This window comes from Furipterus horrens, unplaced genomic scaffold (assembly GCF_987537825.1).
Source record: "Furipterus horrens unplaced genomic scaffold, mFurHor1.1.pri manual_scaffold_11, whole genome shotgun sequence".
Classification (NCBI taxonomy): Eukaryota; Metazoa; Chordata; class Mammalia; order Chiroptera; family Furipteridae; genus Furipterus; species Furipterus horrens.
This window is the reverse complement of record NW_028327181.1, coordinates 12,973,344-12,997,403: the sequence shown is the minus strand read 5'-3', so window position 1 is coordinate 12,997,403 and position 24,060 is coordinate 12,973,344. Positions and strand designations below refer to the sequence as shown.

The following is a 24,060-nucleotide window of genomic DNA, read 5'->3' as shown; positions in this document are numbered from 1 at the left end:
GACTGCAACCCCAACAGAGACCCTGAATCAGAACAAGCCAACTGAGACACTCTTGAATTCCAACCCAAAGAAATTGAGATGTTTACTGTTGTTTCCAGCCCTTCTGCTTGAGGGTAATTGTTAACATTGCAATAGATGATACATAGGAGCTTTAAGTATTTGTTAACGAGTGATTCAGGATGAATGAATGAATGAATGAAGGCCTAGTTCCTTGTCTCACCTGTGTACTTTTGAGGACGCTTGCTTTACAGGAAATGTCTCAAGCCTGCAGAACATCATGTCCCAGCTTTCTATATAAGGACAGAGTGTTCACAAGTTCTTGAAAGGGTAGAAAACCATCTGTAAGAACATTTACAGGGAAGGCAAATTTGCTAATGCAGCTGATCTGGATTTTCAATTCAGGACATGATATATATTTTTGTGATGAGATTCAAAATAAGAACAAGCCATGTGCAACGGTATAATGTCAGTGTCCTAGAAAAGGTACTTGTGCTAGACTTTAAATATATCAGCTTTGAAATGCCACTTGTGAATTGTTTCTATGGTATCAATCTATTTCAAGTTATAACTGAGCAAGGATTTCTTGCCCCAAAATCTTTTGAAGGCAACATGGGAACAGGGCAGCATGGCGCAGGCTGTCTAAAGGGGTGATTAGGTGTGTGGACTTGGGGCGGGGGGAATGGAAACTGCTTCGGAAGATTGAGGAATGGGGGAGATGACATATGCAGAGCTTTTGTCTTTGTGACCCTGAACAGACAGGAATCACTCTAGAAGCATTAACTCAAATAGGAAGACAAATGGTGCAGGGGCCTCATGCACAGAATAGCGGAGAAAGTACTGGCCTCAAAGTCTGAACTCCTGGTTTCTAGAACTCGCTCTGTCCTTAAACTCGCTGTGTAGCCATGGGCACGTTCTTTGTGACATGGCCTCCTCCATCGTCTCATCTGTGAAAAGGGAGGGATGGACTAATGAGTGTCCAAAGGCCCTGCCGGGCTCCTGTAGAGGAGCCTAGTTGCTTAGCAACCCCTTCTAGGATGGCTCGTGTCTGAGTACCTCATTGGGAATCTGAACACGGGCCTGGATGTCCTTGAGTCCCAAAGCAAGGGTTTTTTTTTCTGGGCAGTAACTAGAGACCAGGGTGGATATGAGATCCTGAATCAAAACCTCTGACTGCCTCTCTTCTTGGTTTTCCTGAGTCTGTATATTTGAACCCAGAAATCCCAAAAAGCTACTGACCTTCAAAGCTGAGAGGCTTTCCATGCAAAGGTGAGATGGGTCTTTGAAATAGCCACACCATGTACAAAGCACTTACTATTTCAGGAGATTTACATGCTTTAATTAGCGTTACCCCTTTTTTTAATCTTGAAACTAACCCTTTTAGAGCAGTACTGTCATTATACCCATTTTACAGGTGAGAAAACTGAGGTACAGAGAGGTGAAGTAACATGCTTTAGGTTCTAAACCTAGGAAACAGGAAAATGAGATTGGGATCCTTGAAGTTTTACTCCGGAACCTCCATTTAAAAACAAATTCTAAATGCATAAGTTTTTTCTCTGAATCATTGGAACCTAAAAGTTGCCTACTTATGCCCTGTCACCCCCAAATACTTTAGTATTTCCGATAAACAAAGACATTCTCCACTGTAACTGCAAAGAACCATCAAAATCAGGGAATTAACATGGACACATCACTACCATGGAAACCTCAGACTCCAGCTGAATTTTGCCCGTTGTCCCAATAACTTCCTTTATAGCAAAATGATCCCGTTCAGTTATGATTGCAGTTAATCGCCATTTCTCTTTAGTCTCCTTCCGTATGGAAGTTACAGGATCTTTGGCTTTCACAACCTTGGCACTTTCGAAGATTCCAGGCTAGTTTTGTAGAATGTCCCTTTAGTTGGGCCTGTCTGACGTGTTCTCGCGATTTGGGTCAGGGTATGCATTTTCAGCAGGAATGTCACAAGAGTGATGCTGTGATCTCAGGGCATCCTATCAAGTGGTGCGTGGTTGTGATTTGTCCCATTCTTGAGGCTGCACACTCATATCACCTGATTGGAGCCTGCATTCTTAATGACTTCACAATAGTTCACAAAGCTCTCTTTTCCAGAAGTCACCTGGTGGGATCCATTTAGTGAAGCAAATCCATTAGTTCCTCATGATCAAAGTCATTGCGCCTCCATAAGGTCTAGTGTAAAGCTATAGGCACAGTTTCAGAGAGCCAAGCTGTGCTTTTATATTTGGCTTTGGGCTATAAACAGGTGTATACATTTTCAGGCCCATACTCAAAATGCCTTATCTCCTTGTTTCCCTCACTCTGCTCCTTGGTGGCCTATCGGCCCGTTAAGACTTTTTTTCCACCTCCCACCTTTGCTCTGTCATTGGGAGGAGATCAAGAGAGAACATATGCAAACATTAACAGCTAACTCTTCCTAAGCACCTACTGTGTATTGGGTACAGTTTCAAGTGCTTAAATATTTTATCTCATTGGATTTTCAACCATTTTGCAGAGAAAATCGAGGCATAAATAAATATAATGACATGCCCACAGCCGGTAAATTGCAAGCTGAGACTAGAACTCCAGGGCCCGTGTTCCTAGAGTCCACAGTTGGTGACGGATTCCCTGGAGGAATGACTTTGTCCACTGAATTCTCTGAACCTGTTGGAAAGAAAGAGAATGGAAAGATTTCGTGGAGGGAATACTTGAGACCTCTAGAGTTTGCCCATTCATTCCCATTCCCTCGAACTCCTATATAAGGCTCTGTGCCCACACGATGCTTATACTGAGACCCCAAAGATACAGGATACGGTGTTGACCTTCATTATTCCCATATGAATGTCGTGTCCCGGCCCCCTTGATGTTTCACATAATTCCTCACAATTATCCTATGAACTAGTCCTATATCCTCGTTTTACAGATTTAGAATTGCAGGCTGGTAAAGGAGTCCGCCAAGGAGGCTCAGGAAAGTCCACACCATTCATTACAGGCTGGGCGTCGCCACGAAGCGGGCGCGGCAGGGAGGCCGACTTGGCGGGGATGGCACCACCCAGCTATTTGGGGCCCTGAAAAATCTGCGAGTCTCCTTTCCCCCCATCTCAATCCTGCTGCTCTAAGCCAAAGCCGCACGAGGCACCCGTTGCTATGGCAACCAGCGCGCCATTTCCGCTGTTGAAAACGTCATTTCCGGCGCGCCGATCCCGACACATCCGGGTTCCGACGTCCATAGCGGCGAGCTTCTCTAGAGGAGTGGGACATTGTGTTTGGGACGTTGAACCTGGACGAGGTGAGCTGGGCTGGGAAGTGCAGGAGGGAGGGTGTGAGCGCTCCGGGCGGCAGGTCTCGGCCTCGCTCGTGTGGGCTTTGCAGACAGCTCTACCGAGGCCGGGAGAGGGGCGGGCCCGCTCGGGGTTACCGGGGAGTCGGGGCCTGGGTCGAGCTGGGAACCGAACCTGCACCGCGAAGCCTGGACTGTAGGGAAGAGAGGCGTCGGAGCCTTAGCATGAAGCCCACCTGGAGCAAGGGAACACCGATAGTGCCAATCTCGTAGAAGTATCTTGATCCTTACGTTAGATTGTCGAGCTGAAGCGTCCAGCAGGTACTTAGCACTAGCCGAGGACATTTAACTCGTGACGTCTCTGTAACTGTTACCATGCCCTCTGCCCAGTAGCGTTGTGTCCCATGTTTCTGGGACTCCCGCAGAACATTTTTCTCTTTTGCACTCCTGGCGGGTTGGATCCAAAGGCACCCAACCAGTGCACCAGTGAGTAGAATAAGCATGGAGAACTAGCAGAGCCGAGCGCTTTGACACTGTCTGTGGAAGTCATAAACTGGTCTCTGAAGGCTGCTTGCCGCACGAGTAGACAAGAATCACAGTAGCTGTCATCTAGTCAATGTGTTGCTGTGTAGTCCACCACGCCAGGAACTTAGTGTGCATTTAATACACACCGAGGGCCTGGGAGAGTGGGGATTTGAACTCGGGTTGTGATTTTAGCACCCGATTTCACAGTCACTTTGCTAGGTTCACTTCCTAATCTAATAATAGTAATGATTATGAAGATAATCAGGGACTAGAGTAACAGCTCTGGTTCCTTGAACACTTATTCTGAGTTAAGTGTTTTTTAAGTACCATCTTGTTGACTCTGCCTTACAGACATTCTCTAAGGCTGGTATGTTAGTTAATGCATTTAAGAAGGAGACAGCTGAATTTTCTATTCCATTTGAGCTCTTTGACCGTGAAGGTAGTGTTCTTGATCCCAACTACCTTCCAGCTCATAAAAAGAGGATGGTTCATGTTTTGGGAGGAAAGCTGAGTCTTAGGGTCTCAGCAAGTAATGTGTTTCAGGAAGCACATTCTGAAGAAATCACTTCCTGGGACTGCCAAGGGTCCAGATATAACTCTCATCAATAGAAAAAATAGCAAAACTGTGGAGTCCGAGATGATGTCTACACAATTTCTGAGACAATCATTTACGGAATAAGTTATTTTTGTGTGGTTTGTGCGAGAGATGTTTTATGACACTGACAAGGATGAGGAAGTACGTGCCTAAGAGTCACATAGACTGTTGGGACTAGTCTATTTTTTTCCCACCTGTTTTAGTACTGATTTTTCTTAAAATATGTTTTTAATGTTTGCTTTTCTGAATCGTAACAATGATTTTAATGGACTCTGAGTTTGGAGGAAGGTCTGAAGGTAGTAAGGAACAGGAACTCGCAGGGAAGTCTCTTCATGCTCTCAGAAGTTACCGCAGAATGTGCCTTTTTTGTCTGTTCCTTTAGTGACTGGCCATGTCACTGTCCCACTTGTACCGGGACGGGGAAGGCCACATGGATGATGATGAGGATGAGAGGGAGAACTTTGAGATCACTGACTGGGATCTGCAGAATGAATTCAACCCCAACCGGCAGCGGCATTGGCAGACCAAGGAAGAGGCCACCTACGGAGTGTGGGCAGAGCGAGACTCGGATGAAGAGAGGCCCAGCTTTGGAGGCAAACGGTACTGGCTAGCGTGGGGCTGCTTCCCTCTGCGGTAGGGAAGGGATGGGAGTAGATGGAGAGGGATTTGAGGAGCTACCCCACTAAAGGTACTTCTTTCCTAGTCTTCCCAAGCCCCTTGGCTAGGATGTCAGCTAGGGGGGCTCAGTTTTCTCCATAGGCTGGAGTGACGTCCATGCACTGATTTAGTCACCGGCTGGTGTTTATTGAGCAATGATGTAGGGCCTTGTGCTAGAGACCCAGTCCTTGCCAAGGGCCCAGACCTGAGTGGATGGAGACAGGCGTTAATCTTAACAGCTCCCATGAAGTTTGTAACTATGATTTAGGACCTGAGGGAGAGCACATTTTAGGATTTTTGACCTGTTTGAGAGGGCAGGGGCGATTTCTTTAGAGAAGCAACCCTTGAGCTGATGGGGAAATAGAAGGTAACGAGGGCGGTAGGAGAGGCCCAGGCCCTCGATGGGAGGCAGCAGGGTGTCCGCAAGGATATGATTTTGCAGGCTGCAGTGGAGAGAGGGAGCAGGGCGTAGTTTGAGAAGAGGCCGTGGCCCTGTTAGAGAGGGGTGAAAGGGGGCAGGGTTACATTTGGAGAAGACCTTTTTGTAGACGTACGAGGTCGGCGTGGAGCCAGGGCAGACAGGCAGCTGTGAGGAGGCTGAGGCAGCATCCCTCCTGAGCGGGCACAGGCCCTGGCGAGGATAGTGATGGGGGGTGAGGATGGAGGCTGAAAGTCTCCTCTGTGTGAGGTCATGTGTGGGCCACACTTGACTCAGCCAGAGTGTGTAGCAGGTTTGGGTTTGTCTCCTTGTCCCCATATGTGGCCTGCAGGCTCCAGCCCATTGAGATTGTGCCTGAGAGAAGAAAGGATAGTTCAACCTCTTCTCTTCGGGCAAGGAAGCCTGAGGTGGGTGATAAATAGGTCAGAGGCCAAGAACTGCTAAGATAACAGCAGCCAGCTTCTATTGGCTGCGCACTTGTCCGGGTTCTTCACCTGCCTGGTCCCATTTACCTTCCGAGGAAGGTACCACTGACACCATCCCGTGGTACAGATGAAAGGACTGCAGCCAAAGCCACCCGGCTAGGCTGGCATTATCTGGGCCTGTGTGATTCTCAAGCTCAGGCTGTTAACCGTTATCTTGCATCTTTTAGGAAAGAATTCTCTCAGTTTTATTGCTCTCATGGGGATGCTTAATCCCTGGGGTAGTGATTTTATAAAGCATCACTTTATTTTGCAGTATTCCCAGGACTTTTCATTAGAACCTTTTCTCTGTTCTTTTAAATATACAATACAAAATGTTTATACAGAAGAGAACTGTGGTTCAATGCTCTTCTTGAGGCAGTCAGTTAAAATTAATACTGTCTCAGGAGTTAATGTCGTAGGTATTTCAGTTTAGTTTTCATTTACAAATAAACTTAATGGACATACTTTCTCTTAGTTTGATATAATTGATAATATATTTTCCACTCATAGCATCTTTTAATGTTTATTTATTTATGACTTTTATCAGAATTTTTCTTTGATTTTGTTTTGAAATAATGTCTGAAACAAACGCTTTTAAAAAAATGTAAAAGGGCCCCGGCTGGTGTGGCTCAGTGTATTGAGCGCCAGCCTGTGAACTGCAAGGTCACTGGTTTGATTCCCTGTCAGCACGTGCCTGGGTTGTGGGCCAGGTCCCCAGTTAGGGGTGTGTGAGAGGCAATGGATCAATGTTTCTCTCTGTCTCTGTCGCCTGTCCCCTCTCTAAAATTATATAAATAAAATCTTTAAAAATAAATTTAAAAGAAAAGTTGGATTATCACATCACATTTTGGATATTTAATCAACTCTACACTGACAGTGGTAGCTCTTTAGCAATAGCGCTGACTTGAACCCATCAGATAGGAAGGTTAAGTGTGGTAACAGAAAGCCAGATCTGGGGCCCTTTCGATATAAGTAAATGTGTTGCTGTTTTAAAATGGATCCCATGAGGTCCACTGGAAGGAATTCTATGGTCAGCAGTTTCTACAAGGGGTGGCTGCAGAAGAGTTCTTTTCAGACAACCCCATGGGGTGTTGTGTTTGCCTGCAGGGCCCGTGACTACTCTGCGCCTGTCAACTTCATCAGTGCCGGCCTCAAGAAAGGGGCGGCAGAGGAGGTGGAGCTGGAAGATTCCGATGATGAAGAGAAACCTGTTAAGCAGGATGAATTTCCTAAGGATTTTGGACCAAAGAAATTAAAAACGGTAACATCCTCATCGAAGGACTGTGAGCTTAGTAATAGCCTTGGAAGGTCATTGCTGCCTGAGCATCCCCTAGCAAGTGTGGCGGGGGAGGGGGTGCTCAGCGGGAGTCCCACTGTGGGTTTTTCCTTGTGGTGGCAGGTTGCTCCGAGGTGTGAGGTGTGGGAGTCTCTCTTCTTTCCTCACACACGTCCTCGGTCCTGCATTTGGTCTGTGGGACATGCTGCATAGTGCCCTGTGGCCGCCAGCCCGTTTTCCCCATCGGCCCAGCTTGCTTTCTTAGGTTTCTCTTCTTGTTCTTTTTCATCGCTGAGCTTTGATGTTTCTTTTCAGGGTGGCAATTTTAAACCCAGCCAGAAAGGTTTTGCAGGAGGAACTAAGTCGTTCATGGATTTTGGCAGCTGGGAAAGACACACGAAAGGGATTGGACAGAAGCTTCTACAGAAGATGGGCTATGTCCCTGGAAGGGGCCTCGGGAAGAACGCACAAGGTAGAGCTGTCACCTCGTTGTCGTGCAGGAGGGGGCCAGGCTGAGGGAAGGAGGGCGCCGTGGGGTGTGGTCTGCTTTTCCTCCTTTGACAGTACTTCAGCTCCTCAGCCTGGTCTAGCACGAGATAAGCAGGAGGAGTGGTTTAGGGTCTAAAACAGGCTGCAAGTCCGTAAGTTGAAGACAGGCGTTTTTTTGACCTGTCCATTGTTTCTAAAAAAGTTCATTTTATTGCCAGTACTTAAAAATCAGACACTCCCACCTAAAATTCTAGGTTAGCCTGGCAGAAGTTGCTTCAGCTGACTCATAGCTGCCCCGGGACAGTGCATGCGGCCTTCTCTTGGAAGCAGCCTCCACCACTCCGTTGTCTCCCCCCGTCCACGTGACTTGCTGTCATTAATTTCCCTGGGCCCTGAAAGCATGAGAGTTAATAGTCCCTGCTCACAAGAGTTTGCCGTTTTACAAAAATAGCCATTTGTTCTTCAAGAATATCAATAAAATGCTGCGTGTAGATTTTTTTAATAGCAAGAGACACGTAGCTATACCCTTGGCTGAGCAGACCCTGCCATAGTTACCTCCGTGTTCATGGAGGAGCACCGTCTCCTCTTGTCCCTTGTCCCTCAGCCCCATCAGTACACAGCTCCTCTCACACCTTCTTACTCCTTGAACCAGAGCCGCTCACCCCAAGCAGCTGCCGTGTCCCTGCAGGGAACGGTTTGCCTTGTCCCGGGGCTGCGGCCGGGAGCAGTCGCCAACACACGCGATCAGTGCTGTTCCGTCCGCTGTAACTCACATGCCACTCCCGCAGCAGTTGCGGACGTTAAGTCTGGGTTAGGTGCTGAGAACCTTAGCTCGTGGAAAAGTCTGTGACGTGAACGTGAAAATGGTGGCCGGGAGCGAGAGGGGAGTGTTCTAATTCCAGATTTCAGCAGTACTAACTGGAATGGGGAGGGAGGTGGTGCAAAGTTTGGGGTGAGGGGAAATCTTTATTGAAATGTTGTGGTCTTATTTATAAAGTCTTTTATAAGAACGTTTATTTCCAGTGCTTCAGCATGTTATAAAACAAGCACAGTTAGTATGAATATAAAATAGATACAGTCTCAAATGCAGCTTCGCCTACTTCAGTCAGAATCAATCAGTGTATTATCTGAATTACTTTACTTTCCATCTGAAAGGCTTCCAGGTGAGCATAGAAGTTAGTCTGCCAGAGTTTCCAGTCATCAACGAATTGTCCTTTTTTCGCTCTCATCCACGGAAAAAGGAATCCATGTGGATGTGGAAGTCTCTGTATAGGACATAGTAGCCTCCTGTCAGCGCACTGTTCTGTGGCAGCACCAGTGCCCTGAAGGTTCAGATCACGGAATGTGACCAGTATTCTGGGGACGGGGAGGAGCTCTCCTTCCTGGGTCATCCTGGGTCCCGTGTGAGTGTGCGCGAGGTCCCGGGAGGCGTGAGTTCCCGCAGCGGCTTCCTCAGATACAAGAGCCACTGTGATCTGATGTCTCTTTTTCTTTTGCCGAAACTTGTCAGGTATCATTAACCCAATCGAAGCCAAACAGAGAAAGGGAAAAGGCGCTGTGGGGGCTTACGGCTCAGAGCGGACCACTCAGTCCCTGCAAGACTTCCCTGTGGTTGACTCCGAAGAAGAGGCGGAGGAGGTAACCGGAGGTCGGGAGGCTGGGTGGGTGGTGTCTGAGCCATTTTTTATTTGTTTGCTTGCTTGTTTGTTCATTCGTTGTCAGTCCTGAGGTGGTGGTTGCACAGTGTGTGCCAGTCACTGTGCTGGAGGGGGGGTACCATGACGAATGCCTCAGCCTGGTGGGCTGTCCGTAAACAGGCAGCCACAGTGGGGTTGGAAAGAGCAGGAAGTGCCAGGGTAGAAAATAAGATTGTGCGTGTGTGTCAGGGCAGGGGTGGGGAGGCTGACATACTTTGAGTAAATACGGTGGTCAGGGAAGACCTCTTAGGAAGAAAACATTCCAGTTCATACCTGGCAGAAGAGAGGGCACCAGCCCTAGGAGAGTTGAGAGGCCAGTGGACACAGAGCAGCCCTGAGCTTGATAGTGACGAGACATCAAAGCGACTTTGTGGCAGGATGGCACCAAGCAGGGAGGGGAAGGGGATGCTTTGAGGTGGGTGGGCCACACTGCCTGGCCTGGAAGGCCATTTTAGATGCTGGGGTCTCGCCCCATCTGCTGTCAGCTGTGTGTTGCTTTGCTCCAGCGACAGAGGGGGCCAGCTGTTTTGATTGGTATGTTACTCTTCCTTTTTGCGGTTATGGGGGATGGCACGATGCTGCAAAGACACGTGTCATTACCATTCTTGTCACTGACCCTCTCCTTTTACTGAGGACAAGGATTTGATAACGTGGGCTGACTACTGCGAAAGAGGCTCTGAGACTTAGAAGCCAACAGGTGCCAGGCCTGCGAGCTAGTGAGGCGGGTGTGCCAGGCGTGGTGGGCCGGGGGCAGACAGGCACGGGCATAGCCCATCTAAAGGGGTGGTTTCCATTCACTCTCAGCAATTATCACTATGTACAGTGTGGGCTCAGTATTGCCTGACTTTCTGGTTTCCCCAAAGTAGAAGTCCAGATTTTGTTTTTTTTAGGAAAAAGAAAGATAAAAACGTTAAACCAATGTGAGAAAGAAAAAGTGACAAACACAGAGCCCACTTCTGTGGGCTGAACTCTGCCACCCTCAGACTAACAGTTTCCTCCTTTACTTTAGCTCTTCCTACAAAAAAGGTCTGCAAACCCTGCTTGTAAAAGATAATGTTTGCCTTGAAACTCAGGGGCCTGCTTACATATGTTCATGTTCAGTTAGAACCAGGGTTTTATGTACCTAAAACAATTTTTTATGCTGTATTTCTAAGTTTTACCTGAAGTAAATTTAAAACTGGCAGAGCGCCTGACGTACCAGTTGCTCAGTAAATGCTGCCTTTGTCTTTTTGTTTCTCTTTCCAGTCTGGTATGCCTGCCTTCTGAGCCTCATCATTTGTAAGAGGGGGAGTGGGTGTCAAGGAGTGTCATTAGATGGTTTTAGTGTCACACAGGCACAGTCCTTAGCACAGAGCCTTGTGAAAGCCTAAGACAGCCGTGGTTGAATGTCTGTTAATGGTCTCAGTGGCCCCACCTACTGTGAAAAATGGGCTTTCTTGTGTGACGGACTATCCTTCCTGTTCAGGAGTTTCAGAAGGAGCTGAGCCAGTGGAGGAAAGACCCCAGTGGAAGCAAGAAGAAGCCCAAATACTCTTACAGGACAGTGGAAGAGTTGAAGGCCAAGGGCAGGATTAGCAAGAAGCTCACTGCTCCACAGAAAGAGCTTTCCCAGGTCAAGGTATGTGGGCCCTTGGACACCTGGCCTAGGATGGGGCGCTGGAAAACAAAAATGCAATCCCACAGCCCCGAGTCCATCACCAGACATTTCCTAAGGTCCTTGGGGCTTCTGTCCAGGCTTCTTCCCCCCCCACAGTCCTGCTTTTCTCACTTGATAGCAGCATGTCCCCATTCACTGTACTCACACCTTCTGGAAGTTACCTAGTTCCTACGTGTTCCCGGCGCTCCTCACTGCCCCAGAGTGGTAGGTCAGTGTGCCCTCCTTTCCGCGGCTTACAGCCGGTGAGTTGTAGAAAATGCAGTGTGGCCATCATCTTTCACGAGTGCATGGACCCAGGGAGCGGCTGCTCTGGAGCAGGGTCCCCTTTATTGCTAGCCCTTCGGCTTTTTCTCGTTTGGGTTTTTGACACGCTGGTTTGTACATAAAGTCTTTTCTTTGTTTCATTTTTTAAGGCTAGATTCTTAGAGGAACAGTCACGGAACAATCAGGGAAGTGGACAGTCTTTAAGGCTGTTAAGTACTAGAAAGGGTGTAACTCACTCTGATGAGGAGTGCAGGACAGTCCTCAGGGCATACCAGCATTGAGTATTTTATTTTTTAGGAATAGATTACAGCCCTGACCAGGGTGGCTCAGTTGGTTGGGAGTCGTACTGCAAAGCAAACGGTCACAGGTTCAGTTCCCAGTTGGGGTACATGCCTGATTTGTGGGCCAGGTCCCCAGTCATAGCATTTATGAGAGAGGCAACCGATCAGTGTTTTTCTCCCACTTTTTCCCCCTCTCTCTAAAAATAAATAAATAAAATCTTTAAAAAAAAAAGATCACATTTTCACACCATTATGTGCATAGTGTTAGGTTTTCTTTTACTCTCCCAAGTAGCCAAAGAACGACAGTGACAGTTGCATGTGGCGGTCTGGTGTGGGGTCCACAGTGTGTGTGGTGGGACTCAGTTCAGGGTGTTGTGCATCTGATTACCGGGGGCCCGGTAAGTGATGCAGATGTCCAGGCCCAGCCAGAGGTTCTGAGTCAACAGCAAATCTTGAGTGTTTGCTTTCCTTTGGGTGTGTCTAATGCAGATGGTTCTTGGATCACGCTCTACAGTGCTGAGAAGTAATTCTGTTTCACTGTAGTCCATGTTCCAATTTTCCTCAGTTTTCTTGAAATGTTGGAAGTAGCTCATTTCCTAGGTTGCCTTTGGACAATAACTGGGTTTTTGTATGTTTTATTTTTTTATGTTTTTATGGGAGAGAAACATCCATCAGCTGTGTCATGCACGCCCCCAACCAAGGACGTGGCCCACAACCCAGGCATGTACCCTGATCAGGAACTGACCTGGCGACCCCTTGTTTCACAGGCTGATGTTCAATCCAGTGAGCCACACCAGCCAGGGCTATTTTGTTTTTAAATTAAACTATTAAAATTATAGAGCAGTGTGTAGTGCATTTTAAACAATTAGGAAATACAGAGGCAAAAATATTACTTTCCTTCCTATAATTTTAAGACTTTCATGTACATCTTTCCAGATCTTTGCCTAAACATGTTTTTACCAAAATGTTTCTGTGATTGTATATACTTTTATTACTTGCTTTGATCAGAATAGCCTCTACTTTTCAATGAAAATAGATTTTCATCTCAGCTAAACAGTCTGTATTCAAATGTCATCAATTTTCCTAAAAAGTCTCCTCCATCTGCTTTGTCCAGCGGGACCCTGAGCCCCCCCTTACCCAGTGCAGTGCAGACCCCAGTGCCCTCCTCCAGCTCTGCTGGCTGAGTGGTGTGATGTTACCCTCTGCCACCCGCCTCGTGCCTTCCCGGCCTCGGGTGTGTGGTTCATAGCGCAGCAGTGCTGAGCGTTAACCAGTCCCCTCTGCCATTCTCCAAGGTCATAGACATGACCGGCCGGGAGCAGAAGGTCTACTACAGCTACAGCCAGATCAGCAACAAGCACAACATCCCCGAGGACGGGCTGCCACTGCAGTCGCAGCAGCTGCCACAGCCCGGCAAGGAGGCCAAGGCCCCGGGCTTTGCGCTGCCGGAGCTGGAGCACAACCTGCAGCTGCTCATCGACCTCACGGAGCAGGAGATCATCCAGAGCGACCGGCAACTGCAGTATGAGCGGGACATGGTGGTCAACCTCTCCCACGAGCTGGAGAAGATGTCGGAGGTCCTGGAGCACGAGGAGCGGGTCATCTCCAACCTCAGCAAAGTCCTGGAGATGGTGGAGGAGTGCGAGCGGCGCATGCAGCCCAACTGCAGCCACCCCCTCACCCTGGACGAGTGTGCCCGCATCTTTGAAACCCTGCAGGACAAGTACTACGAGGAGTACCGCATGTCTGACCGCATGGACCTCGCCGTGGCCATCGTCTACCCGCTCATGAAGGAGTACTTCAAGGAGTGGGACCCGCTCAAAGTGAGTCGCTGGGAAGTCGGCCTCTGCCCCTGGTCTGGAGCGCGCCTCTGCTGCGGGAGCGCATCCGGAGGGCAAGGGCTGCCGACTCTCCCTCTCAGCTGCTCTGTTTCTCCTCAGGACTGTACCTACGGCACCGCGATCGTCTCCAAGTGGAAAAGCCTCCTGGAGAATGACCAGCTCCTGTCCCACGGTGGGCAGGACCTCTCAGCAGACGCCTTTCACAGGTACTCCATGCGGGGGTGTGAAGCACACCTGCCGCCATCTGCCGGGGGACTGGGAAGGATTGCTACCCGCTGGGGGTGGGGACACCAGCCTTGATTAGCCCTCTGCCACGTGCAGGCACTGCTGGGAACTTCAGTCGTCATTAATTCATCCTACACTTGCTGAGTATCTGTGGAGGATCACGTGTGTGCTAGGCTTGGCTTACCCTGGCAGTAAAGCTGACAGCCTCTGTCTACAGTAACTGGAAAAGGCAGGTGGTAATAAGGAGTGGAGAGAGACCTGGGGTACAGGCCGGGCACAGTGGTAGCGAATAACGAAGGCATACACTTCTTTGAGGGGAGGTTTGAGGCAGAGGTCTCTAGTCTCTGAGGGGGACATTTAATTTGTAACCCAAAGGATGAGAGGTGTCAGCTGTGCAGAGCTCAGGGTGGAAAAGCACACAATACCTTGAGAGGGCCATGAACATGTGGGACCCTGCAGCCACCCTGCCAGGCAGGCAGGTACTGCCTAGAATAAGGCCCCAAGGTTGAGTGGGCGACCAGCAAAGCAAGGAAGAGGCAGGTGCAGGTCTGGCCAGTGTGGGGACTGGGTTCCCATGCTGTTGCCCTTTCCTTTCTTATTCTAGAGAAGTGGGTGCTGGTGCCCTTTGCACACTGTGAATGCAGTCGGTGCAGTTAGCCAGCCTGCCCTCTGTCTTTCTCCCGTAGGATGATATGGGAGGTCTGGATGCCTTTTGTTCGAAATATTGTCACCCAGTGGCAGCCAAGGAACTGTGAGCCAATGGTGGACTTCTTGGACAGCTGGGTGCACATTATCCCTGTGTGGATCTTGGATAACATACTGGACCAGCTCGTCTTCCCCAAGCTGCAGAAGGAGGTAGGGCCGAGCCTGGGAAGAGCTCCTTGGTCACCGTGGGGGCCCGGGGAGCGTTGCGCTCTCAGTGCCACTAAAACGCCTGCAGTTGCAGGATGTGTCAGCGCTGCTCTTGTCCTGTGTTAGTTCTGGCCTTTTGATCAGCATTTTCCTCCCTAAAGCCCCCTTAATAGGGAGTTCATTTTCGTGGTTTCTTAAAATTAAAACTGCCATTTCTGAGATGTCATACACTTGAACGGGTGTATTTATTTTTTGGTCAGGGTCTCTTGAGGCACCTTGGCCGCCTCTGCACCTAATGTGCCCCCCATAAAATAGAGACTGTGTCCCACACGCACGTGCACAGGACCCAACCTCAGCCACGAGAGCACATGGCCTCCTCGCCATGAACTACACAGGCCATCACGTGACTGCCCCACAGGCTGCATGAACTGCTTCTCTCCTGCTTCCCTGCAGGTGGAAAACTGGAACCCGCTGACGGACACTGTCCCCATCCACTCTTGGATCCACCCGTGGCTTCCCCTCATGCAGGCGCGCCTAGAGCCGCTGTACTCGCCCATCCGTAGCAAGCTGTCCAGCGCCCTGCAGAAGTGGCACCCTAGCGACTCCTCTGCCAAGCTCATCCTCCAGCCCTGGAAAGATGTCTTCACCCCTGGCTCTTGGGAGGCATTCATGGTCAAGAACATAGTGCCCAAGCTGGGTAAGGAAATAGGGAAAATGCATCCAGAGTCCCCAGCTTTGGTGCCTTGGTTTCTCTGGCAGCATAATGATTGATTGTGCTTCTTAAAACAAGGCCTTTGAGCCATTTGACAAAACTAAACACGTGACATTCTCACCGTAAAAGAGGTGCCTTTTTTGTGCACTGAGGCTGAACATAAATGAAGCCAGGGTCCTTAGGCAGTGACTAAAAGGCTGTGGTGACCATGTCAGACTCAGTGTGCCTCCTGGCTCCTGATTGGTCTGGTTTGGGCTTCTGATAACAGAACAGTCCCTGGTGTTCTGAAATTTTCATGGTATTTGATACTAAATATGAGTTATTTCTGGGTTAGAGGAAACCGATCTTTAAGAATTGCCACGCTAAGAGCTTAGAGCTGACTGTGAATAGCAGACCAAAGGCCAGCCAGGGCTGGTGAAGATTTTGCTCTTCGTGATTCTGTGGCTTTGCCTGAGAGGCTGGTTTCTCTTCCAGGGATGTGCCTTGGAGAGTTGGTCATCAACCCCCACCAGCAGCACATGGATGCTTTCTACTGGGTCATCGACTGGGAAGGGATGATCTCTGTGTCCAGCCTGGTGGGGCTGCTGGAGAAGCACTTCTTCCCCAAGTGGCTCCAGGTATACTTCGTTTGTTTCGTTGGAGTGGGATGGAGGCAGGGGGGGTCCACTTAATTCTTGGGTAACTGTCAGATGACAGCACGATAACTACATAACAGAAATGGAATTATTTGGTGGGATGGGGACGAGTTGAGCAATAATAACTGACTGCCATTTATTGACCATTTGCAATGTGCCAGTTCTGAGCTCTTTATTTGCATTATTTTGGGACAGGGACTGTGATGCCCCTGTTGTGCAGACCTGAGACTCGGAGTTTAAGTGCAAGGCACTTAGCTGTCAAGCTGGCCCCAAATCCCACACTCCTAAGTGCCTGACTGTTCAGCCCCATAAACATCACCACCTTGTAAGACGACGATTAAAACAAAACAAATGTCCTCTTTAGATCTTTTGATCCCATTTGTTGCCACTGGGGATGCACGTTTCTTATTTGTTCCTTTCTGGCAGGTGCTGTGCTCCTGGCTCAGTAACAGCCCAAATTATGAGGAGATTACCAAGTGGTACCTGGGCTGGAAGTCCATGTTCTCAGACCAAGTGCTGGCGCACCCCTCCATCAAGGACAAATTCAATGAGGCGCTTGATATCATGAACAGGGCGGTGTCCTCCAACGTTGGTGAGTGGGGGTGTGGGATGTCCTGGCCTTGCGCCTGTGTTTCTGAACATGGAGGTGACACAGAATCAGAGTTTTCAGGTACCTGTGGGCCGAGTAAAGCGTAACCTACCCTCTGCTCCCACAGACACTGTCAGCCACCAGGCCGAGGTCCGTAGTTGGCCAGCACCCACTGCAGCTCTCCTGTGGCTGAGGGGGCGCCTTGCCCTGAATGGAGACAGGTCTAAGCAGGCTTCTCACTCCGTGGGTCTATCTGCAGCGCCCACCGTCGTAACCACCGCTCTGTGTGGCTTCTTAGGGTTCTGTCGTGTGTCTGCTCAGCTAGCGTTGGGGGTGCTACTCCAGTGTAACAGCTCACAGAGGAGCCAGGTCACAGTCTAACTTTGTAGTTGCTTAACCTCTCTTAGATCATTTTCTTTACCTGTAAAACAGTCACAATACCTACCTTCTAGTCCCTAGAGAGGCTGAGTTGCTGTTTGTATGTAGTGCTCAACAGGGGCCTTTGCTGTGTCAGAAGTGGGCAGCTGACTGTGGGTTTAATCCGTTTCCCACGCTGCTCAGTTGCAGGTGAGTCACCGCCTAGCTCAGGAGCTCCGGGAGCCTCCGCAGCCAGGGCTGTGTTAGCGCGCTCGCCTCTCAAGGCATCTGCTCTGACCTCGCTTCACAGATGAGATCAGTAAGGCCGGAGCTTGTTCAGGGTCACACAGCTTAGGAGTGGCAGCTGTGATGGAATTTCTATTTCCTGAGCCTTTACTTCTTTCTACTAAGCCTATTACATGAAAGCAAAGTTAGAATTCATATATTAATTAAATATTATGCTGAATAAAGTAAATACTTTTTTGCTATTTAGCCAGGTCCTTCAAGGGATTTATGTGGGCCATCTCTACTTTCGTGCCCTGTAGACACTTCCTTCAGCCTCCCCGGCCCCAGGCTCCTAGCACTGCTCCCCATCTATACCCCTCAGCCAGTACTGGGCACTTGTGCTTCTGTACTATCTAGCCTTCAGCATCTAGGTTGTGGCTCCCTACATACGTTTTAAACTCTTCCAGGCCCAGAAGCCTGGATGGGTATGTTGAAAATACAACTAGAACAGGCCATATGTTTTCAAGGTTCTACAGACTGCCTTTCTGGTAGTGTGGAGTGAAAACAACCAAGCAAGGTGGGAACAGAACCTCTCTGGCCACTAGGTGTTAGCCAGAAATCTCCAGACCCATTTTTACGTGATTTCAGCCCGGTCTGTAGGTGCTTGAGCGTCTGTTTTAGTGCTTTGTATCTGAGGCACAGCTACCCTTCAGTGGGTAGCAGGTAGGTGTTAGAGATGGCACCTGCAGCATCTGCAGACTTCGCCCAATTGCAGCCTAGATTCTGTGCATGTTGGGACACCTCTCCTCAGCCCTGGGCCCTCTGTCTCCCCCAGGCGCCTACATGCAGCCCGGAGCGCGGGAGAACATCGCCTACCTCACTCACACGGAGCGGAGGAAGGACTTCCAGTATGAGGCCATGCAGGAGCGACGGGAGGCCGAGAACATGGCCCAGAGGGGCATCGGCGTGGCCGCCAGCTCCGTGCCCATGAACTTTAAGGACCTCATTGAGACCAAGGCCGAGGAGCACAACATTGTCTTCATGCCTGTTATCGGGAAGCGACATGAAGGGAAGCAGCTCTACACCTTTGGCCGCATTGTCATCTACATTGACCGCGGGGTGGTGTTCGTCCAGGGGGAGAAGACGTGGGTGCCCACCTCGCTGCAGAGCCTGATCGACATGGCCAAGTAGACTGTGACAGGCCCGGAGCAGGCCTTACACTTGCACCTGAGGGGGACACGTTTATGAATAAACCGTATTTGAAGCCATCATTGAAAGAGTAACTTCTCTATTCAGTAATGCTGTCTACCAGCCAGGCCACCAAGGAAGGACATAGAACATGACAATGCTGTTTTACCAAGTTCTTCCGCAGTGTATCATCCTCGGCTCTCTTGGTTTTCTGTTCCTTCCAAAACTGGACCACTACAAAGGCGTTCTCTGCTGTCCCACCATGGCACCCTCCCATGTAGTTTCTGGTGGCTGCTGCTGCGGCCTCAGCTGACACTGAGTACGTTACAGCAAGTGCGGGTCAGTAGCTGATGGATCTTCTGTCTTGTTCCTGATTATTTCAAGTTCCTCACAGTCCTGATAATCTGGTTCTTCCCGAAATGCCCAAGTGTCCAAGGAGAGCTGCTTTAGCTTTTGTACAGGGAACCAGTGGACAGAGGTGTCATTAAATATGTCTGTGTATTGTGAAGTCTGAGGAAACTCATGTTCCTCCACTCCTTTTAAAACCTGAACATAAAAAGTAAAAGAAGTATAAACTTGATTGTCACAGTAAACCCCACTCCGCCTTCAGTTAGCTCCTGTGAGCTTCTGCCTAACATGTAAGGGCAGAACTGTTCCCAGTGGCAGAAATAGGATTCCCCACCCTGTTCCATCCCAGCCCCTTCATTCAGGTAGGTACCTTCGCAATGTAGGTGTAGTTTTTCTGCAAAATCCTTGTCAACAATCTAGAAATAAAAAAAAAAACAAAAAACATGATTAGGAGGTATGAGAGCAGTTTTATCCAACGTAAGACAAACAGAAAGGCAACGTGATTTAAATATAGTAAGAGGTGCAAAAATTGGGGGTGTAGATCAGGTGTTCAATAGAAATAGGACTGTCCTGGTACCTGCAGCCATTTCATCAAGGGAGAAAGGACAGCAGACACCTGGGCATCGTGAAACAGGAGGACATGTGGAAATCCTGCCCATCCATCATAAGGGAGGGAGGAATTATGGGCAAAACACCCCTTAACTTGCTTCAGAGCTTGACTCGGGGTAGACATTTCTCTAGCCCTCTCTCCAGTTCCCTGAGCAGAGGCATTTCCAAGGACTTGTCGTGGAAACGCGTACTGCTCACGGACCCCTCCGAGGACCCAGACAGAGTCTGCGTCGTTAGGCTCACCTTTCTTCCAGGCCTCTGAAACTGTTCCCAATGATGACCATCCTGGAAAGCGCGTCTATTGCCCAGTTACTCCACAGGAGATTGTTGTACAGCGCTGCCCCGCAGTGGAGCATGTAAAAGATGGTGGGCTCCCCACGGATGCTCCGCTTTCCTTCCTGGGGGTGAACGTGCAGATGTGTGACCTTCTTTCGAGGGGAGGGAGAGGGAAGGACGACTGATAATAAGCCGAAGATTCTCACCACACGCACACACACACACGTAAGTATGTAAAGTGATGGATGTGTTAACCTTACTGTGGTAATCATTTTGCAGCATACATGTATCACATTGTATCCCTTAAACTTACATAAAGTTACATGTCAATTATGTCAACACAGCTCAGGAAAAAAGTGAGCTGAGAGGAAAGCAAATTAAAGTATGAAATGGGTAAAAGAAACCTACATTCCACTGTGCAATAGTTACATTAGTAATGCGTATGAAATCTACAAAATGATATGGGACAGAAAGTCCAGAGATCATGACACTGGAAAGAACTCATGTTTACTCAGCACATGTGTCCCACAAACAAAGCTCTGGATCAACGAAAGGGCCTCTTGGGCTGGGATAGCAGGGGCAGGAGGGGCGGCAATGGTTACTGTCCCCATGTGCTGTGTCTTGGGAACCTCTGTTTCCAGTGTCACTTTCTTCAGATCCCTATCACAACTGAGCCCTTTTCAAATGCCCCCTCTTAAGAACTATTGCTCCGCAGCCAAACTCCTCGGCAAGGAACACAGGGCCCTCTGTTTGCTGGCCGGCCCCTGCTGCTTCCGGGCCTCCCCTCTCTCCGTTCCTGCAGCGGCCCTTCTGTTAATAACCCACGGGCAGTGGTTCCTGGACAGCCAGCTCTGCACTGGCTGCCTGCAAGCCCTGGTCCTGTCCCTCGAGCAACTCGTGGTCAACCTTCAGGCCCCAGCTCAGACCCAGGAAACCTTCCTCTGTCCCCCCAAACAGAACGGGGTTCCTTCCCAGAAGTCTCAGTTCCCAGTACGTGGCTCTGCCTCCCTGTCTGATTGACTGTTTGCTTGTTTACAGGCTGGCTCCCATTTATCGGGCTCCCCAGAGCTCCTTGTCTAGCACAGAGCAGGCACTCAGAAAAGAGGGTCAGAATTAAATGGCAGTGTTTTAGGAGCTTGCCAACATCCGCCAACAATTGGCTTGTTTCAGCTGGGCCTAATTTTCATGTTCATAATAAGCAATGAGATGGCACTTTCTCAGAACAGAGAGGAATCAAATGATTATTTCATAGTCACCAAGACAATACAAAGCTAAATTCAAAGGCATTGGCCTATACTGGCGTCAGTCCTCTGCTTGTGGAATTTTTTTTTCCAGGTCTCAAGAAAGGTCAAATTCCAGCTATTTTAGGGGATGCAGGGTGGACAGGGGCTTCATCCACAGTTCACAGCCACGTGCTGTGGGTGTGACTGAGCTCCAGCTCCAAAGAGGGGAGATGTTCTGTCCTTTTTTATTGCCTCCCTTGGGAACGGGTAAATTTCAACCAGAAAGCCATCATTTGGTGCACCGAGGCTGTATGCCCTTTTACTATGTAAAATGAACAGTAATTTCTGGACACAGACTCTTCATAAAAAAATTTTTATAAACCTAACATGTTCTAGTTCGTGCCATCTGTGTAACTTTCTTTTTTCTGACAGGCACAACAGTCCAAAATGTGGGTAACTGACTGGTCACACATTACAGGCACCAGGAAAGCAGCAGGCAGTGGAAAGGAAGAGCTGCTGTTTCAAAGAAAACTCGCATCCACAGGACAGAGCCTGGGGTCAGGGGGTCCCTTCCCTAAACCACTCACCTCGTTCTCACTGAGGACAGTCACCCCAAGGGTGTTAAGAACTGCAATTTCGAGTTGGCTAAACACAGGGTCATACACCCAGCAGTGACTTCTGGGAATCTGCAGGTGGGGAGGAGGAGTTATTTCAACGCAATGCCTGTGTGCACACCACATGCAAGACCAAAAGAAGGGTGAAAAAGAAGAGTCCAAAAATGTACCTGGCACTTTTCCAGGAAGAGAAGCAAAAACGTCAGCTGGTTCCTAGCTATGGTGCACGTGGCAAAGTTCCCAATGCCATAACACACACACTTCCAACGACAGGTCCCCGTGGCCAGGGTCTCACCTGGGATGGAGCCAGGGGCCACGTCTGACTCATCTGGTGATGAGTCGAGGTGCAGATTTCCAATAGCTTCCGAAAGAGTCCCCACAGGGGCATACAGTTGTTCCAGATGTTTTGTAAGACATTTGTTGATGGTTTCTGAAAGAGCAGGCCCCCAAACAGAGTCAGAGGGCACGCTCTGACCCCGTGAAGCAAATCATCCACATGAGAAGGCCCAGATCCAGGGAGAAAGGGAATGGGGCAGTAACAGCTTCAACCCCTTAGAGACGGGCTACCGACTCCACTCCCAAACATGCCTGGGACATGCAGCCATGTCCACCAAACATGGACAGGCTGCCCAGGCCCCTGGACCCACAGCGGCCTATGACCTCAGAGAGGGTTTCAAGAAGAAATAGCGTTCATTTACGGGTTCGGTTTCCAACTAAAACTCTAATATAAACTCATTCTAGTTTAATAGGAGGTCCCTGGTAAATGCCCTGAAATTCTGACTTTTTTATTATAACAAATAGAGGAGCAGAGCTTTCATATTTAGGCCCTCCTCCCACCCCTACCACCCTGTCTTGATGAGGTGGTACTCACCCAGTGCTGAACTCCAGAAATCAGAAATAAGCAGATCCACCCTGTTGAAAAATAAAAAAGAGGCATGATACTATCCCATCCTTCTCAGAGATGCCCTAACAGTGACCCTCTGCCTGACCATAATCTGGATGTGGGAAACATGATGGAGTGTCCTCAATGCAGAGGCCATCTTGAGTGACAGGAGGATGTGGTGAACATGTGCAGAGCCAGAGCATATACTGTTGGGGCTCAGAGAGGACACCAGAGAGGCCTTCCTGGAGGAGGACCCCATCCCGGGGACAGGTCTGGGTCTGTTCTGTAACCTTGGTCCACAACAGAGCTGGATTTGGACTGACAAGCCATGAGCCATTGTTCAGGGGGCTCAGAGAATAGGCAGAATTGAAAAAAACATCTGCCCTCATGTTCCTCACAGAGAGGAAAGGAGATCTCGAATGTACAGGGAGTACTTCGTAAACTGGTGAGTGTATGCACCGGAGAACAACATGTGACGTGCTGGGCTCCCCTCTATCAAGGCAGTGGGGAATGTGTTATACTTGGGGGTGCAGGTGGAAGTAGGTAGGGAGCTCCTGGGAGATACTGAAGAAGTTCAGGAATAACATCAAGATATATGCAGAGTGCCTTAAGTTCTCCAAACCCTTAGGCCACCTCTTTCTCATTAGCATCTTCAGATTCTAGAAACAGTCACTGCTGCTTTTTTTTTCTCCACCTCAATAGCTGGTCAGCCCACTTCTTTCTATTTATGGTAACCTCTGAGTCACCACCACCTCTTGACCCTAATTCTTGGGGAGGGGCGCATATTAAATTTCTTTCCATTGTGAAGACCCTCCGGCTGTTATCTGAAAAGGTGCTAATGAAAGCAGTTACTTACTGAGCCCCTGAAGGACCACAAACAAAAAAGGCAATAATACAAAATAACAAAAGTAGGTAAGGCTTATTGAGTGTTTCGTCTGTATTAAGCACTATTCTAAGTGCCATCTAAGAGGGCGAGGCATAGAGTGATAGGGAATGGGATAAACTAGAACAACGGGGCACTTTGAAGCACAGGTTTTGGAGTGTCAACAGACATGGATTTGAAATCTGATTCCATACGTTATCTGTCTCTAAAACTCGAAGCCAGCAGGAACCTAGAGCATGGCTGAGTTGTTCAAACTGATAAGGTATGGAGGAGCATGCTCAAGCCAGTGCCAGGAATATAGCAGTTCAATTAACTAATGATGATAATCCCGAAAATGCCAGTCGCGTGTTCCTGTTGCTTTCCAGGGGTCAGCAATACCAGTTACACTGGCGTAACACTCGGCGCAAACACCGGTCCTGCGCTCATGACGCGCAGTGTGGAGGCACTGTTGGAGATGGTTTACCTTCACCGATGCACTGAGTGCTCAGAACAAGCCTACAGGTGCTCTTTTCATGCCCACCCCTCAGATAAGAGAACTGAGGCACACGGATGACATAACTTGCCCAAGGTGGCGCAGCTGTAATTGCAATAAGAGGGATGAGAACCTTTATTGAACGCGTACTACAATCCGGTGTGTAATGCGTTCTTTGCCTCCGTGAAATCCTCACAATAACCCCTGAGGGTTTGCGAGTACTCCCACTTTGCAGATGGCGAGGCTGAGGCTCGGAGAAATGCCCACAGGCGTGAAGATTCGGACTCAGGGCACACCCGGCACTCACTCGGCCTCCCGGATGCGACGAAGCACGACTCCACCGTCCGCCTCGGGCTCCGCCTCCGGGTTCCGGGCCACTACCGCTCCTCTGGGCCGCGGCCGGCGAGCCGCAGAGCGCCTTCTCCGTGGAGGAACAACCTGCCAGGGCTCTAGCGCCGCGGCCGCCATCGCCTCCGACGTCCTGGGAGCGCGGCGCTCTCGGGTCTACGTCAT

At 49.3% G+C, this 24,060-nt stretch overlaps 2 protein-coding genes across 4 annotated transcripts; one reads left to right on the top strand and one right to left on the bottom strand.

Moving 5' to 3' along the window:
- The first annotated feature begins 3,184 nt into the window (after window positions 1–3,184).
- Window positions 3,185–18,747, top strand: TFIP11 (tuftelin interacting protein 11). Its single transcript, XM_090257260.1, has 13 exons — window positions 3,185–3,280; window positions 4,774–4,991; window positions 7,059–7,212; window positions 7,543–7,699; window positions 9,227–9,354; window positions 10,879–11,031; window positions 12,911–13,438; window positions 13,556–13,662; window positions 14,368–14,536; window positions 14,987–15,230; window positions 15,720–15,862; window positions 16,307–16,472; window positions 17,887–18,747. The coding sequence occupies exons 2-13, from the start codon at window positions 4,783–4,785 to the stop codon at window positions 18,240–18,242; spliced, it is 2,514 nt and encodes an 837-aa protein (XP_090113386.1). The 5' UTR covers window positions 3,185–3,280; window positions 4,774–4,782; the 3' UTR covers window positions 18,243–18,747.
- SRRD (SRR1 domain containing) lies at window positions 18,323–24,050 on the bottom strand. Of its 3 annotated transcripts, none has more exons than XM_090257256.1 (7): window positions 23,855–24,050; window positions 22,181–22,221; window positions 21,480–21,739; window positions 21,283–21,381; window positions 19,440–19,624; window positions 18,958–19,003; window positions 18,323–18,785 (listed from the first exon to the last, which is right to left on the bottom strand). In XM_090257256.1, the coding sequence occupies exons 1-7, from the start codon at window positions 24,013–24,015 to the stop codon at window positions 18,564–18,566; spliced, it is 1,014 nt and encodes a 337-aa protein (XP_090113382.1). In that variant the 5' UTR covers window positions 24,016–24,050; the 3' UTR covers window positions 18,323–18,563. The 3 variants fall into 3 exon arrangements, with proteins under 3 accessions (XP_090113382.1, XP_090113383.1, XP_090113384.1); XM_090257257.1 differs by having other exon boundaries at window positions 19,440–19,621; XM_090257258.1 differs by having other exon boundaries at window positions 19,440–19,594.
- Window positions 24,051–24,060: the final 10 nt, after the last annotated feature.